The 15,340-nt window shown below is 47.0% G+C and overlaps 1 protein-coding gene across 1 annotated transcript in view; it reads right to left on the bottom strand.

The window, feature by feature from the left end:
• Positions 1–8,460: 8,460 nt before the first annotated feature.
• Positions 8,461–15,340, bottom strand: part of LOC143730729 (cation-independent mannose-6-phosphate receptor-like) — a 44,880-nt gene continuing 38,000 nt past the window's right edge. The window contains exons 39-47 of the mRNA XM_077221265.1: positions 14,200–14,437; positions 13,399–13,535; positions 13,206–13,326; positions 12,474–12,620; positions 12,179–12,363; positions 11,700–11,886; positions 11,450–11,596; positions 11,082–11,151; positions 8,461–10,973 (exon numbers count right to left, since the gene is read on the bottom strand). Coding sequence (XP_077077380.1) covers positions 10,611–10,973; positions 11,082–11,151; positions 11,450–11,596; positions 11,700–11,886; positions 12,179–12,363; positions 12,474–12,620; positions 13,206–13,326; positions 13,399–13,535; positions 14,200–14,437 — 1,595 coding nt within the window. The 3' untranslated portion in view covers positions 8,461–10,610. The remainder of the gene's footprint in view (positions 10,974–11,081; positions 11,152–11,449; positions 11,597–11,699; positions 11,887–12,178; positions 12,364–12,473; positions 12,621–13,205; positions 13,327–13,398; positions 13,536–14,199; positions 14,438–15,340) is intronic.

Below are 15,340 nucleotides of genomic sequence, written 5' to 3'. Positions count from 1 at the left end.
TCTGGCCTCAGACTAGTTACAGTAGTTTCTGGCCTCAGACTAGTTACAGTAGTTTCTGCTGGCCTCAGACTAGTTACAGTAGTTTCTGGCCTCAGACTAGTTATAGTAGTTTCTGGCCTCAGACTAGTTATAGTAGTTTCTGGCCACAGACTAGTTACAGTAGTTTCTGGCCTCAGACTAAAAAAAAAAGATAAACCGTTACCCTGGAGTATTTGTAAGACACTGGATTTCCTTTCTTGAAGCAGCTGGACAATTTCTGCATTACAAGTTGCCTAAAAATGTATAAACACATTTTAAGCAGCTCAAGTACAATTTCTATATATATATACAGACTAGTTACAGTAGTTTCTGGCCTCAGACTAGTTACAGTAGTTTCTGGCCTCAGACTAGTTACAGTAGTTTCTGCTGGCCTCAGACTAGTTACAGTAGTTTCTGGAATCAGACTAGTTACAGTAGTTTAGTTACAGTAGTTTCTGGCCTCAGACTAGTTACAGTAGTTTCTGGCCTCAGACTAGTTACAGTAGTTTCTGGCCTCAGGCTACTTACAGTAGTTTCTGGCCTCAGACTAGTTACAGTAGTTTCTGGCCTCAGACTAGTTACAGTAGTTTCTGGCCTCAGACTAGTTACAGTAGTTTCTGGCCTCAGACTAGTTACAGTAGTTTCTGGCCTCAGACTAGTTATAGTAGTTTCTGGCCTCAGACTACTTACAGAAGTTTCTGGCCTCAGACTAGTTACAGTAGTTTCTGGCCTCAGACTACTTACAGAAGTTTCTGGCCTCAGACTAGTTACAGTAGTTTCTGGCCTCAGACTACTTACAGAAGTTTCTGGCCTCAGACTAGTTACAGTAGTTTCTGGCCTCAGACTACTTACAGTAGTTTCTGGCCTCAGACTACTTACAGAAGTTTCTGGCCTCAGACTAGTTACAGTAGTTTCTGGCCTCAGACTACTTACAGAAGTTTCTGGCCTCAGACTAGTTACAGTAGTTTCTGGCCTCAGACTACTTACAGAAGTTTCTGGCCTCAGACTAGTTATAGTAGTTTCTGGCCTCAGACTACTTACAGAAGTTTCTGGCCTCAGACTAGTTACAGTAGTTTCTGCTGGCCTCAGACTAGTTACAGTAGTTTCTGCTGGCCTCAGACTACTTACAGTAGTTTCTGGCCTCAGACTAGTTACAGTAGTTTAGTTACAGTAGTTTCTGGCTTCAGACTAGTTACAGTAGTTTCTGGCCTCAGACTACTTACAGTAGTTTCTGGCCTCAGACTAGTTACAGTAGTTTCTGGCCTCAGACTAGTTACAATCGTTTCTGGCCTCAGACTAGTTACAGTAGTTTCTGCTGGCCTCAGACTAGTTACAGTAGTTTCTGGCCTCAGACTAGTTACAGTAGTTTCTGGCCTCAGACTAGTTACAGTAGTTTAGTTACAGTAGTTTCTGGCCTCAGACTAGTTACAGTAGTTTCTGCTGACCTCAGACTAGTTACAGTAGTTTCTGGCCTCAGACTAGTTACAGTAGTTTCTGGCCTCAGACTAGTTACAGTAGTTTCTGGCCTCAGACTAGTTATAGTAGTTTCTGGCCTCAGACTAGTTATAGTAGTTTCTGGCCTCAGACTAGTTATAGTAGTTCTCTTACAAGTGGTTCTCTCGTATTGCGTAAGTTTAGCTTACGCTACGGGAAAGATTCATCTTCTCGAGATACTGAAGCCAAAAAATTATCCTTAATTTTGTATACCTTGTCAACGCAGTGCAGCAGCTAGCAGACCTAGAGCAGGCCATCTCGCGTGCTCATTGGCTGCCCTGCGGGCAACTGCTGCAGCCTACCAGTGAGCCCGGCGTGACGTCACGCCCAATGAAGGGCGCCCGCGCCTTTATAGCGTCACAGCCCGCCAGATAGGCGTGGCTTAGCGTATAAAAATAGGGGCTGTAGGCTGAATTCTCTGATTTTTCGACTCTTCAGCGAGCTCTTCGCATCGCTGGATCTGAGGGAAGCCACCGCCGCCGTCGAACAGCGAACAGCCAGCCTAGGACAGCGCTGAGGAAGCCGGCCGTCTTCGCCACCTTCAGCCATCCGTGCGAGCTACGCTATCCGGCGACGTATCCTTTTGCCTTGCATATTATTCTAAAAGAGCAGCGAGCGTTTTTTTAAAGATGCCTCGCACTTCCTGCGGCTCGTGTAAAGCCCCGCTCAGCGCCGGAGACCGCCACCTGATCTGCGCTCTCTGCCTGGACCTGGAACACGGAGAGCTCGCCCTCGCGTCCGGGGGCTGCGAGCTCTGTGAGGAGCTTCCGCTGTCGACCCTGCGGGCTCGACTCGAAGCCTTCAACACCACAGCAGTCACTCCGCCCCCTGTGGGGCTGCGCAGGAAGAAGCGCCGTTCCCTGAGACAGCCGGAACCTGTGGCCACAGCGACGCGCTCGCCGGAGAACCTCCCTCGAGCCTCGCTCTCGCCTTCCCCACCTCTCCTCACTGACGCGCAGCTGCCGCTTGCGAGCCTCACTGCCGTCGCTTCGGAGGATGAGTCCGAGGGACACGTCACAAGAGACTGCTGCTCTATCCTGGAATCAGACAGCGAGGAATGGTCGCTACACTCCGCCACCTCGTCAGTCCAGGAATCCACCGCGCTGGAGCTGACGCGGAACTTATGCGCCTGCTGACACAAGCTGTTGACCGTCTCGGGCTCGAGTGGTCGCTGCCGAAGGAACCCGCGCCGAACAGGCTCGACGGCTGCTTCCTGAAAAGTCGCCGCCGCGCAGTTTCAGAAACTAGGCCCGCTCCATTCCTGCCGGAACTTCATGTAGAGCTGACGAAGTCATGGAATACACAGTTTTCTGCTAGACTTCAGTCACAGGCCTCCGCGTCGCTCTCCCGAGTGGACGGCGCCGCCGAGAAAGGGTACACAGCTATTCTCCCTGTGGAAGAGGCGGTCGCAGCGCACCTTTGGCCGCCCTCCGCGAGATGGCGGTCACGGTCAGCCCTCCCGTCTAAAGCCTGCAGAGCCACGTCCGATTTGGTCGGCCGCGCTTATGCCGCCTCCGGCCAGGCCGCGTCTGCTCTACACTCGAAGGCTGTGCTTCAGATCCTGCAAGCCGACCTCCTCCGTGAATGGGATGAGAAGGGCCGGGACCCAGCTGCGGTTACTGATTTGAGAAGTGCGACGGATCTCTCTCTCCGCGCCACCAAAGCCGCAGCCCAAGCCATCGGACGAGCCATGGCCGCGTTAACCGTGACGGAGAGGCACCTCTGGTTAACGCTTGCGGATATGAGGGAAACTGAGTGAGCCACCTTTCTGAACGCGCCGCTCTCCCCCACTGGTCTCTTCGGCCCAGCGGTGAACGGGATCGTTGACCGCTTCTCTGTGGTGCAAAAGACCACGCAGGCCATGAACCTCTTCCTGCCGTGACGCTCGAGTTCCGCCACAGGCCACTCACGCGAAAGACAAAGCCAGCCTCCTGTGCTAACTAGCACCCAGCGTCCAGCACAGCCTCAGCCTTCGCAGCGACGTCAGGGCGGCCGCCCTAGATCGCGCTCAGACAGCCGTCACAGACCGCCGCCCCCCAGAGGGCCTCGGCAAAGAATCACGCTGAAGTCCGAGCATGCGAAGCCCTCCTAACAGCGAGAGAGAAAAGACGCGCGTGTCCCGCTGCGGCCGGACCGCCGTCAAAGTTCATTTCCCTGTCAGTCCCCTTCGAACAGGCTACTGCAGTGGTTCAACTAGCAGCCAACGAGCCGGTTTATTCACCCTCTCGCCTGCACACAAACGCCGTTTTCACGGCGACCCAGAGAAATCTCAAAAAGAGTATAATGTCTGGTCCGGCTCACGCCGTCAGTGTTTTAAGTGTAGTGAAAGTGCCCACGCCCCAGTGTTCACCCCTACACATAAGCACTCCAAATCCCGTGTCACTCACAGAGCACACTCTCATAAAGCGCAGAAAAGCCGCTCGAGGGTTGAATGTAAGAAATGTGTCCACAGGTCTGTGCCCACTATCTGCCCGCTCTGTTACACGATCAAAGAAGCAGGTTATGAACGTAAGTCTCGTGCCCGCCAGAGAGCGCTCACGCTTGCTAACACAAACCTCCCCCCGGGCCCCGCCTGCGCGTTTAAGGGTTATCACAAAACGCAGGGCGTTAATAAAACGCTCCCCATCTATTATGATCGGGGCGTCAGATACAGTTGTAAGTCTCGTGCCCGCGTACGCGTGCTCACGCTTACAGAGAGCTCTTCCGCCCGGAGCGCTGCTCACGCGTCAAAGTGTGGTAAAAGTATGCTCCCCATCCCTTATGATTGGGACATCTCACATAAGTCAGCCGGTTTCGTCTGTCAGCGAGCGGCCATTGCCCAGAACCGAGAGCGCGCGCACCGCGCTTTCGGCTCCGGTTCGGTTTCACAAGCCCGCAAATGGCGGCGGTCTGAACCCGGAGGCCATTCGCCCCCTAGCGGCTCACATAGCTGCGTGGGAAACTATCCCAGGGATTTCAGAATGGGTGTTGAGCACAATAAAGCAGGGCTATACACTTCAATTCATTCGCCGTCCCCCGCGCTTTCAAGCCCGGACCGCGACGATAGTGAATGCGGAAGTAGCACACCTACTTCACGCAGAAATAGCAAAGCTGCTGTGCAAAGGGGCTATAGAAAAGGTACCGCCTTCTCTGAGCGAGTCAGGCTTTTACAGTCGATATTTTCTCGTACCCAAGAAGGACGGAGCCTTCAGACCTATCCTAGATCTGAGATATATGAACAAAGTGCTTGCGAAAAGACCGTTCAAAATGCTTACGACCAGGAAAATCCTTGCGCACGTTCGCCCGAGGGACTGGTTTATTTCTCTAGATCTGAAGGATGCCTATTTTCAGATTCAGATAGTACCCCGTCACAGGCAATTTTTGAGATTCGCCTACGACGGTCAGGTATATCAATACACCGTCCTGCCGTTCGGCCTGTCCCTGGCACCCCGTACATTTACAAAGTGCATGGACGCGGCGCTCGCCCCCCTGAGAAGTCAGGGGCTGCGCATAATGAACTATCTGGACGATTGGCTGATATTGGCACAGTCAGAGACAGAACTACTATCTTACAGAACAGTGCTTCTCAGTCATCTGGAAAGCTTGGGTCTCACGGTCAACTGGACCAAGAGCTCATTACTGCCCAGCCAGTCAATTTCCTTTTTAAGAATAGAACTGGACTCGGTGACCATGACGGCTCGTTTATCGACACAGCGCGAGCGCCGTGTTCGCCACCTAGCCGCATCTATCCAGAAGGGCAGCTTTCTCCCTTTGAAAACATTTCAAAGGACGTTGGGCTGTATGGCTTCAGCTGCAGCAGTGCTCCAGCTGGGCCTACTGCGCATGCGCCCGCTCCAACACTGGTTGAACGCTCGCGTGTCTCGCCGAGCCTGGGTGTCTGGCGGCCAGAAAATCAGAGTGAATCAGACCTGCATAGCAGCTCTGCAGCCCTGGTTAGTGGCCGACTGGTACCAGCAGGGAGTAATGATGGGAACCATCTCTTATCGGAAAGTCATCTCGACACACGCGTCCAACTCGGGTTGGGGCGCGCTGTTCGAGGGCAGACCGGCCTTTGGCCAGTGGTCAGACCAGGAGAAGGGTTTTCACATAAACTGTCTGGAAATGATAGCGGTCGAGAACGCGCTAAAGTGCTTCCTCCCGTTCATACAGGACCAGCATGTTCTTGTCCGCTCGGACAATACATCTGTGGTATCCTATGTAAACCATCAGGGCGGTGTCAGATCCAGAAATCTCTGCAATCTGACGGAACGCCTCCTTATTTGGTCGCAGATGAACCTGCGCTCGCTGAGGGCGGCGCATGTGCCTGGCCATTTGAACGATGGCCCAGACAAACTGTCCAGGGACAATGTCTCCCCAGGGGAGTGGTCCCTGCACCCCCAAACGGTCCAGAAACTGTGGCGCCTATTCGGCAGAGCGGAAGTCGACCTGTTTGCGTCAAAAGACAACGCTCAATGCCCGACGTTCTTCTCGAAGGACGAGGACGCGCTGGCCCAGGTTTGGCCCAGCCTCCCGCTATATGCTTTCTCTCTGGTCTCTCTGTTGCCACAGGTGATCAAGAGAATCAGGGAAACGCGCCACTCTGTGCTCCTCATAGCCCCGCGTTGGGAGAATCAGATTTGGTTCCCGGAACTGGCACGGCTGTCACATACAGCTCCGTGGCCGATTCCGGTGAGGGCAGATCTCCTCTCTCAGGCTCGCGGCACGATCTGGCATCCCCATCCAGAGCGCTGGTCTCTGCATGCATGGTTGATCAACGGGTACTTGTTGCCCTGCCAGAAGGAGTGATGAACACGATCACGCAGTCTAGAGCCCCTTCCACGAGAAGGCTAACGCGTCTAAATGGTCGGTGTTCTCTGGATGGTGCACCGACAGAGGTCTGGACCCGCGGACATGCGGGGTGGCGCAGCTGCTGACCTTCCTACAAGAGCTGTTGGATAAGGGAAGGTCCCCATCCACGCTCAAAGTATCAGTGGCGGCCGTGGCAGCGTTCGCAGAATTGATGCACGGCCAGTCACTGGGAAGACAGGAGTTGGTCATCCGCTTCCTTAGAGGAGCTAGAAGGATGAATCCGCCGCGCCCCCCGTCGGTTCCTATGTGGGATCTTTCATTGGTCCTCGAGGCCCTGAAAGCTTTTCCATTTGAACCACTAGACTCCGTGGGGTTGAAATATCTATCACTAAAAACCGTCTTTCTGACTGCACCGTCGTCAGTATACCGTGTAGTGGATCTGCATGCGCTGTCTGTCAGCGTGTCGTGTCTTGAGTTCGGACCAAATGACTCTAAAGTCATCCTCAGACCTAGACATGGTTATGTCCCTAAAGTGATGGGCACTCCATTCAGAGCGCAAGTTATTTCGTTGTCAGCTCTCCCAGCATCTGACAGCGAAAGTGATGTGAATCTCCTCTGCCCTGTCAGAGCGCTGAGGTTTTACATTACGCGCTCCGCCTCCTTCAGGCGTTCGGAACAGCTTTTCGTTTCGTTTGGTGGGCGCGCCAAGGGTCTCGCCTCCTCGAAACAGAGCCTGTCCAGATGGATAGTGGACGCTATAGCGGCAGCTTACGCTTCAAAAGGTCTGCAATGCCCTCTGGGCATCAGGGCTCATTCCACGAGAGGCGTGGCCTCTTCGTGGGCATGGTCCAGTGGAATTTCTATCCATGACATATGTGTAGCGGCGGGCTGGAGCTCCCCGTCTACCTTTGTCAGGTTTTATAACCTAGAAGTTCCTGTTGTCAGTCTGAAAAAGAGGTGTATTCTGACCAGATCTCCTGCTCAGATCACTTTCATGACTCAGCTCTCCTGGTTGAGCTGCACTAAGTAGGGTATGTGCCATGTGACTATACATACCGGCGCGCTGCTCTGTATTCCCTATGTGTGCTTATGTACAAGTGATGGCCCGCGTGGCTGGCCACCTTATTTTTTCCACTTATGGGGTTCCCCTCAAGCTCGGGGTCTCATGTGGATGCTTGGCGCGCACGGCGTTGACAAAGTGTTCCCGTAGCGTAAGCTAAACTTACGCAATACGAGAGAACCTCTCGCAAGAGAACGATACTCGGTTACTAACGTAACCTCGGTTCTCTCTAGAGAGGGAACGAGTATTGCGTAACCGGCCATGCTCGCGCCACGAGCGACTTCGCTTCAGTCGACGAAAAACCAGAGAATTCAGCCTACAGCCCCTATTTTTATACGCTAAGCCACGCCTATCTGGCGGGCTGTGATGCTATAAAGGCGCGGGCGCCCTTCATTGGCCGTGACGTCACGCCGGGCTCACTGGTAGGCTGCAGCAGTTGCCCGCAGGGCAGCCAATGAGCACGCGAGATGGCCTGCTCTAGGTCTGCTAGCTGCTGCACTGCGTTGACAAGGTATACAACATTAAGGATAATTTTTTGGCTTCAGTATCTCGAGAAGATGAATCTTTCCCGTAGCGTAAGCTAAACTTACGCAATACTCGTTCCCTCTCTAGAGAGAACCGAGGTTACGTTAGTAACCGAGTATCGTTTCTGGCCTCAGACTAGTTATAGTAGTTTAGTTACAGTAGTTTCTGGCCTCAGACTAGTTACAGTAGTTTCTGGCCTCAGACTAGTTACAGTAGTTTCTGGCCTCAGACTAGTTACAGTAGTTTCTGGCCTCAGACTAGTTACAGTAGTTTCTGGCCTCAGACTAGTTACAGTATTTTCTGCTGGCCTCAGACTAGTTACAGTAGTTTCTGGCCTCAGACTAGTTATAGTAGTTTCCGCTGGCCTCAGACTAGTTACAGTAGTTTCTGGCCTCAGACTAGTTATAGTAGTTTCTGCTGGCCTCAGACTAGTTACAGTAGTTTCTGCTGGCCTCAGACTAGTTACAGTAGTTTCTGGCCTCAGACTAGTTACAGTAGTTTCTGCTGGCCTCAGACTAGTTACAGTAGTTTCTGGCCTCAGACTAGTTAGCAAGATGAACCACAAGAACTCCTAGTAAGAATGCATGCAGAGCAGCTGATATTTTTATTGAAATAATGCCATTTTATCTCAGCATAAACTATTTAAATCAAAAAACAAGATGCTGTATAACATGACAAATACAGTCTGAGAAGAGCTAAAGCTTCCAACAGAAAAAAAGATGATCTCAGGACAGTTGAAGTTTTTCAGAGAATTAAACATACAATCTCCCACACAGCAGTCACAGACAACTCTTCAGAAGGGAGAGGGGGAACCCGTGACGACCAATAGCTATCGAGCGTACCGTCACCTGCCCTAAAGGACAGAGAAACATGTCCACCAAAGTGCAAAGTACTTAAAGAGATACCTCAGTTTGATGTACAGTACCGTCTCAGGAACTGTGAGTTATGAAAGACATACAGAACTGCTGTGGCTTTATTTGGCAACCATATAATATGTGAGGAATACACTGACGGATGGGTAATACAAGCCTATGAGAAACTATTAGAGCCAGAGGGAAAAACACTGTAACACATGCTGTCGAACAAGACCAATGTCCTGTTTTATTGCCATGTGAGAAGAAGGTTTTGGTAAATCATTTCCGGACAGCAGTCAGCAGGACATTAAAGGTGAGCTGAAACTGATAAACAACACATTCAGCAAATAAAACGCATACATTCGCAGGTGATTAATGTGACTAACAACAAAACTGTTCATGCTAACGGGAAAAGTGCTTTGTAGAAGGCTTTCTGCTGCTTGCTTTTCTTCTGCGCAAAGCGTAAATTTAAAAGAACGAGGAAAAACAATAACTTTTACAATAAAGTTCAATTTGTTAACATTAGTGCATTAGATATCACAAAATAACAATGAACAAGACTTTTACAGAATTATTAATATAGGTAAATGTTCATTTCTACCAATATGAATACATTTCTAATACACTAAGTTGTATAAATTAACGTTGGTTAAGTTTCATGAATGAACAAAAAAACGTTGTTCACTGTTAGTATTTCATACGAAGCCAAGGTGAAATGGTGATTATAAAAATTATATTTCAATGCTTTGCATTCTCTCGCAAAAGAACTGCTTTTCCCCGAGAAACTTACAAAAATCGCTTACAAAAATATTGCATTCCCCTGAGAAACTTTGCACTTGCTTGCAGAAGCACAGAAATATAGGCTTTTCCGCCACCTCATTATTTTCATCACAAGTTTTGGAAGTGAACACAAACTTTCTCTGATGAATGCAAAAGTTTGGTGAGAGAACGCAAAAGCATTGAATATCATTTTTCCTCCCACTCCCATTTCATTTTTTTTTCTATCACCTTTTCACTTTAGAGGCTCTGTAAGATCATGATATCTAATACATTTAATAATGTTAATGAATTCAACCTCATTGTAAAGTGTTACGCAAATATAATAATTACATAAATTCAACAATAACACAAATAAACAGCACACTGAAGCACTTCTGATTGCGATGAGAAATTACACTTTTGCAAGTCTTACATGCACTGTCATTCCTTCATGGCACTAAACCTCTGTATGCGCTCTGTGTTCCAGTAGGAGAAGTAGAACATGCTTTTTTGGCAGAACAAGCGGGCAAAAGCATCGCACAAAACACTCAACGACGAATGGATGTTATCGTTAATGCTGAAGCGTGATATTCCAAGCTTTGTGATTGAAATCTAAACTTGGCAAAGCGAATCAATCTCCTTTCGGTGCTACATGGCTCAAGATATGTGAAATACTGCTTCAGATTGTAGTTTAGAAAAGGTCTTCGACTGTATCTGCCACAATCAATCAAAATCATTTCAGAAAACAGTGTATTTTTCCAGTGAGCTGGTGTGTTAACAAAAAAACAGTACCCAAAAATCCTTAAATAACAATAAAAAAAATCGATATAGTCCATTTCTGTAAGTTCGTGGGAGACCGAATTCACATACGATGCTGTACACAACTCATCTTAATCAATGGGAAACGAACAAACAAACAAATAAACGATCAAATGACAAAAATAATTTTTGTCAGGAAGGCATCAAGTCAATTTAGTGGACGAAACGACTAACTTGCTCCTGAAAGCGGTCTCGCAAAGATTTCCCTTTAGAAAACCAAAAACTGGAGCAACTGAACGTTTAAAGCGTGGTGGCAGAGACATTCAGAAGTTCAGTTCGGCTGGCCGATGCGCTCAGACTTTAAGAAGGTCCTCGTCGCTGTCATCGGGGTCAGGCTGGGGTTTCCTCGGGTTTCTATCGCTGTATCTGGTCCGCGTGTCCACCAGGAGCCCCACCAGATCCTCATCGCTCTCCGCTTTCAGCAAAGCCGACCGCAGCCGTGAGGAAGAGGACGACGACGGGGCCATTCGGACCCCTGGGACCGTGAGCACCTCGTCCTCGCTGTCCTGCTCGTCCAGGGAGAAGGAGCGCAGGGCGTCTGCGCTGACGGGTTTGGTGGTGATGTGACCGTTCTCTTGAGGCTCCCGTGTGGGCGTCCCGGTCTCCTCCATCAGCCACTCCATCTCATCCTCACATCCATCCTCATCTGTGTTCACCTACAGAGAGAGAACAACACAGACGAGGAGAGTTACGCACAGACTCGTTCTGTTCAACTTGGACTCATTTTAAAATGATAAAGGAAATAAAAAAAGATAAACCGTTACCCTGGAGTATTTGTAAGACACTGGATTTCCTTTCTTGAAGCAGCTGGACACTTTCTGCATTACAAGTTGCCTAAAAATATATAAACATATTTTAAGCAGCTCAAGTACAATTCCTATATATATATATATTGCTGCTCATGAAACAATTTCTATTATCATCAATGTTAAAAACAGTTGTGTTGCTTAATATTTTTGTGGAAAATCCTGATACTTGTTTTTCCGGATTCTTCGATGAATAAAAAGTTCAAAAGAACAGAATTTATTTAAAATATAAATATAACATTATAAATGTCTTTACTGTCCCTGCTGAATAAAAGTATTAAATTCTTTAAAAAAAAAAGCACACATAAAATTTAAGTTGCATTTACCTCCTTTCTCGTTTGTGCAGCAAGAGAACAAGCAAACAGATTGTGAGGACAATCAACAGCAGGCTAAGCACCGCCCCTAAAGCCTGACTCCGCCCAGACAGTCCAGCATGCTCCTCCCCTCCGTCAGTGCTGTGTGGGTCCAGGGAGCTGATGAACAATAGGAGAACCAACACTTTACTTAAACTTCCTCTGCTGACATATCTCTGTGTCAGAAGTGCCTGGAAACATGTTTAGGCTCTGAGATACTCACAAAAATGTACAAACGGTGGAGGTGTGCCAAACAAACAGATACTGGCAGCCATCCGTTTCCAGCAAGAATTCTGGGATACCCTCTCCTGCTGTAGGGCTGCAGTGGAACAGGATGGTCGAGGACACGGTTTTGGTTTTGTCTCGCCCACATACGGAGTCAGACTGTACCGAGACGTCAAGGTTTCCACCTGACAACATACAACACGCCAACTGTTACAATATTACAGAAATATTTGTTTTCCCTCAAACTACACTGTTTACAGAAAAATAAGTAACATCAACCTAAAATATATTACGAAAAATATATCATTTAAAAATTCCCCCTAAGTGATGAAAGTGGACTTCAGATCAATTTGCTAATTGTAGCCAAATACTAATACTACAAAAAAAGACCAAATATTGAAAAAGTAAAGAAAAATCATCCAATTTTTTTTTTTTTGCCATTTAACATTTGAGCACTGCTCACAGAATTCCTCTTACCTTTGATATAATACTTGGCTTTGCTGGAAGAGCCAATTTTCCGGCGGTAACTGCTTTCAATCTTGACCTGACAGATATTGGCCCCCAGGCAATTGGAAATGGAGCTGTCGGTGATGCCTGAGAGCTGGATGTGGTAGATATAGCGATCTCCGTTAGAACGGATGTCTCCTGTGGCATTGTGGAAACTGGGGACAGATAAAACACTGTTAATCTCATGCACATAACCAGATGTAGTGTGGTGTAGTTGTAGACTCTGTATTAAAGCAGGAGAACCGAGAGAGCGAGAGATACGCACCGGTAATAAAGCGCTCCCAGGCTGAACATGGCTCCTGTCTCTGGGATTTTGATGGTTCCATTGAGCATCTCGACTTCCTCCTGCTTTACAGCGCATGCAGATCGAGTCTCCCACTCCAGCCAGAACTCACATGCAGTTTTATCCTCCCTAAAACACACAAAGGCTTATTTACCTGAGAAGTACAGTGGTAAAGCCCTGCAAAAGTACATTAAAACTACAGCCCAGATTCCCAATGGAAACTTTATAAATATGTATATATGTTTTTTTCTTCATATGGTTAGGTGAAGTTGATGTCGTTAAAGTCAGCATGGAATTAAAATGGCCAATTCATGTAGTTTATGGAATATTGCAGCATTTATTACAAATTATTTATTCGTGGAAAACTTTTTTTTTTATTCACGTGCCCTCGTAATCTTTAATCAAAATAACTCTCCTTCCCTCTTGCAGCGACATCTCTTCTCTTTTCGATGACGCGTTTAGGGCACGAGGGCGGGACAACCTGTCACTCACATGAGATCGACCAATAGCAAACAACCATCCAATAAATTCTCGATTACCAAAATCACATCCAGTCCTACAATTTTCTTGACCGAGAAGCTGATTAACTCGGATACACGTCATCATGGGTAAGAAATTACTATCTCAACGTCCAATTCATGCCAACTTTAACAGATTTTAAACACCAACACCACAAGTTAAGAATCCATTCACGCCAAGTTTCTCATTACTTACTTAAATAGTAATTTTGGATGACCCATTGTGCTGCCACACTTCAGCTGTATGATTGTTCTGGCTGGTATTCTGTTTCCACACACCTCGCCACCCATGGAATAATTGACCAGGATCTTTCCATCTGGAGGAAACACATGCTGATGAGAAACCAACAAAGCTATGATTATGTCAGAGAAGGTTTAAAAACACTTACCGATTAACTCCATGGTCTGCGTGTGCACACGGCCTAGAGTCTCCGTCTTCCCGTCGGCACGTCTGCGACACACGGCGGCATCCGCTGCACAACCTGACGGGCCTCCATGGACGGCCTGGCACAGATTGAAGTAGTAACTGTGGGAACATAGTACAATTGTGAATTTCATACATACTGACCAGATGCAGGTGCAATATTACACAATTGTTCCATTACTGATTAAATAAGTTGTGTCCAAGTTGCGTCTACTGATTTGAAAGCGTCCCACAAAAACTTGAATACTCCAGAAATGCATGTTCGCGGACAAAAAGAAAATACATGCACAGATATAGCAATTTTGGCTGATACCAATAGCTTTTTTAACTGGTATGGCTTCAAAAAGTATAGGTTAATATCATTTTGAGAAAAAAACAAAACAATTGTGCAAATATTTTGTATGTATATTCAGCATTTTTGTCCATCTAACTTGTAAATTAGTTATAATAATATAGTACAATCATTATAATATTTTTATTCTGGATATACTTTCAGCCAGTCTCTAGATACTATACCATAATCACTTTTTGTTAATGCTTCGGGAAAATATTTTTTTAGATGTTAAAAACTAACAGAAATCATTGATTACTTCATGCAAAATCAGACACAAACAAGAATTTTAAAACGGGGGAGCCATGTTATTATGTTTTTTAAAAATTTTGCATTATCAATCAATGTAACTTATAACGTTTTTGTTGTTGCTAATATTGGATATTCTCAATGATATATTGCACATTGACATCATGCAACAGGTGCGAGACTCACGAATCTTCCTTGTGGCTGAATTTCCACGGTTCTGTAAGAGAAGAGAGGGTGCGCAGGTCGTAGGTCTGGTGTTGTCCTGCCAGCTTGCACTCCATCTTTTTGGGTGGGCACACCACATTCGTACGCCACTGGAAGGTGGCAGAACACCCTTGGGTCTCGCTCATCAGCTGGGGTCTGCCACGGCCCGCCGCCGGGTCACACGAGAATAAAATGGACGATTGATGCTTCCCTCTTAGTGCTGTGAAACACAGGCACAAAAATAAAAAGACCTTAAAATAGCCCTTAATTCAAGTGCCGACAGAAACACATTTCCAATTCAAAACTTATAAAACACATACAATTTAAAATGTATAGACCTTATGCGCCAAAGAAACAAGGGCGCAGCATCTTTAGAATATTGTCTTTGAACTTCCGTTTTTGCGGTCGCTCTGTATATTTCTATGGCATCGCTGTCTAGGAGTAATTAGCTGGTGAAGTGGATTTACTTGATGTAAAGTAGACAAAAGTTCTCATGAGCATTGTAATGTTTAAAGCAGATGTCTTGACAAATGTCAGTAGGCCGGGAAGATTTTAAAAATGAGCCGTTCATTTATAAATACACAAGATCGCTGTGAAAATACAGACCGGAAGACAAAAGACAACGAGCGCAGCGCTGAAAAGGGGCGGGGCTACATACAGCCTATACAATGTAACTTTTGTCCCTCAGGCAGTTAAAAAAAAAACATGCATTTTGCTAAAGAACATTGTTTTGGTTTTGCTTCGGCTCTGTGTGATAGTGTGGATGAATATGAGCCTTCACAATAGATAATGCTTTATGTATCTCTCTAACAGAGTTGACTGTTATTTTATTTAACAGATAAATTGCCATAATGTCAGCTAGTCTACTCAACTAGTCTACTCAACTAGTCTGCTCAACTAGTCTGCTCAACTAGTCTGCTCAACTAGTCCACTCAACTAGTCCACTCAACTAGTCTACTTAGCTAGTCCACTCAACTAGTCTACTCAACTAGTCCACTAAACTAGTCCACTCAACTAGTCTACTCAACTAGTCTACTCAACTAGTCTACTCAGCTAGTCTACTCAGCTAGTCTACTCAGCTAGTCTACTCAACTAGTCCACTCAACTAGTCCACTCAACTAGT

Source organism: Siphateles boraxobius, unplaced genomic scaffold, assembly GCF_051911475.1.
Source record: "Siphateles boraxobius isolate OS27281-9 unplaced genomic scaffold, OSU_SipBor_1 80, whole genome shotgun sequence".
Lineage (NCBI taxonomy): Eukaryota > Metazoa > Chordata > Actinopteri > Cypriniformes > Leuciscidae > Siphateles > Siphateles boraxobius.
The sequence above is the reverse complement of the archived record's forward strand: the minus strand, read 5'-3'. Positions and strand labels throughout refer to the sequence as shown.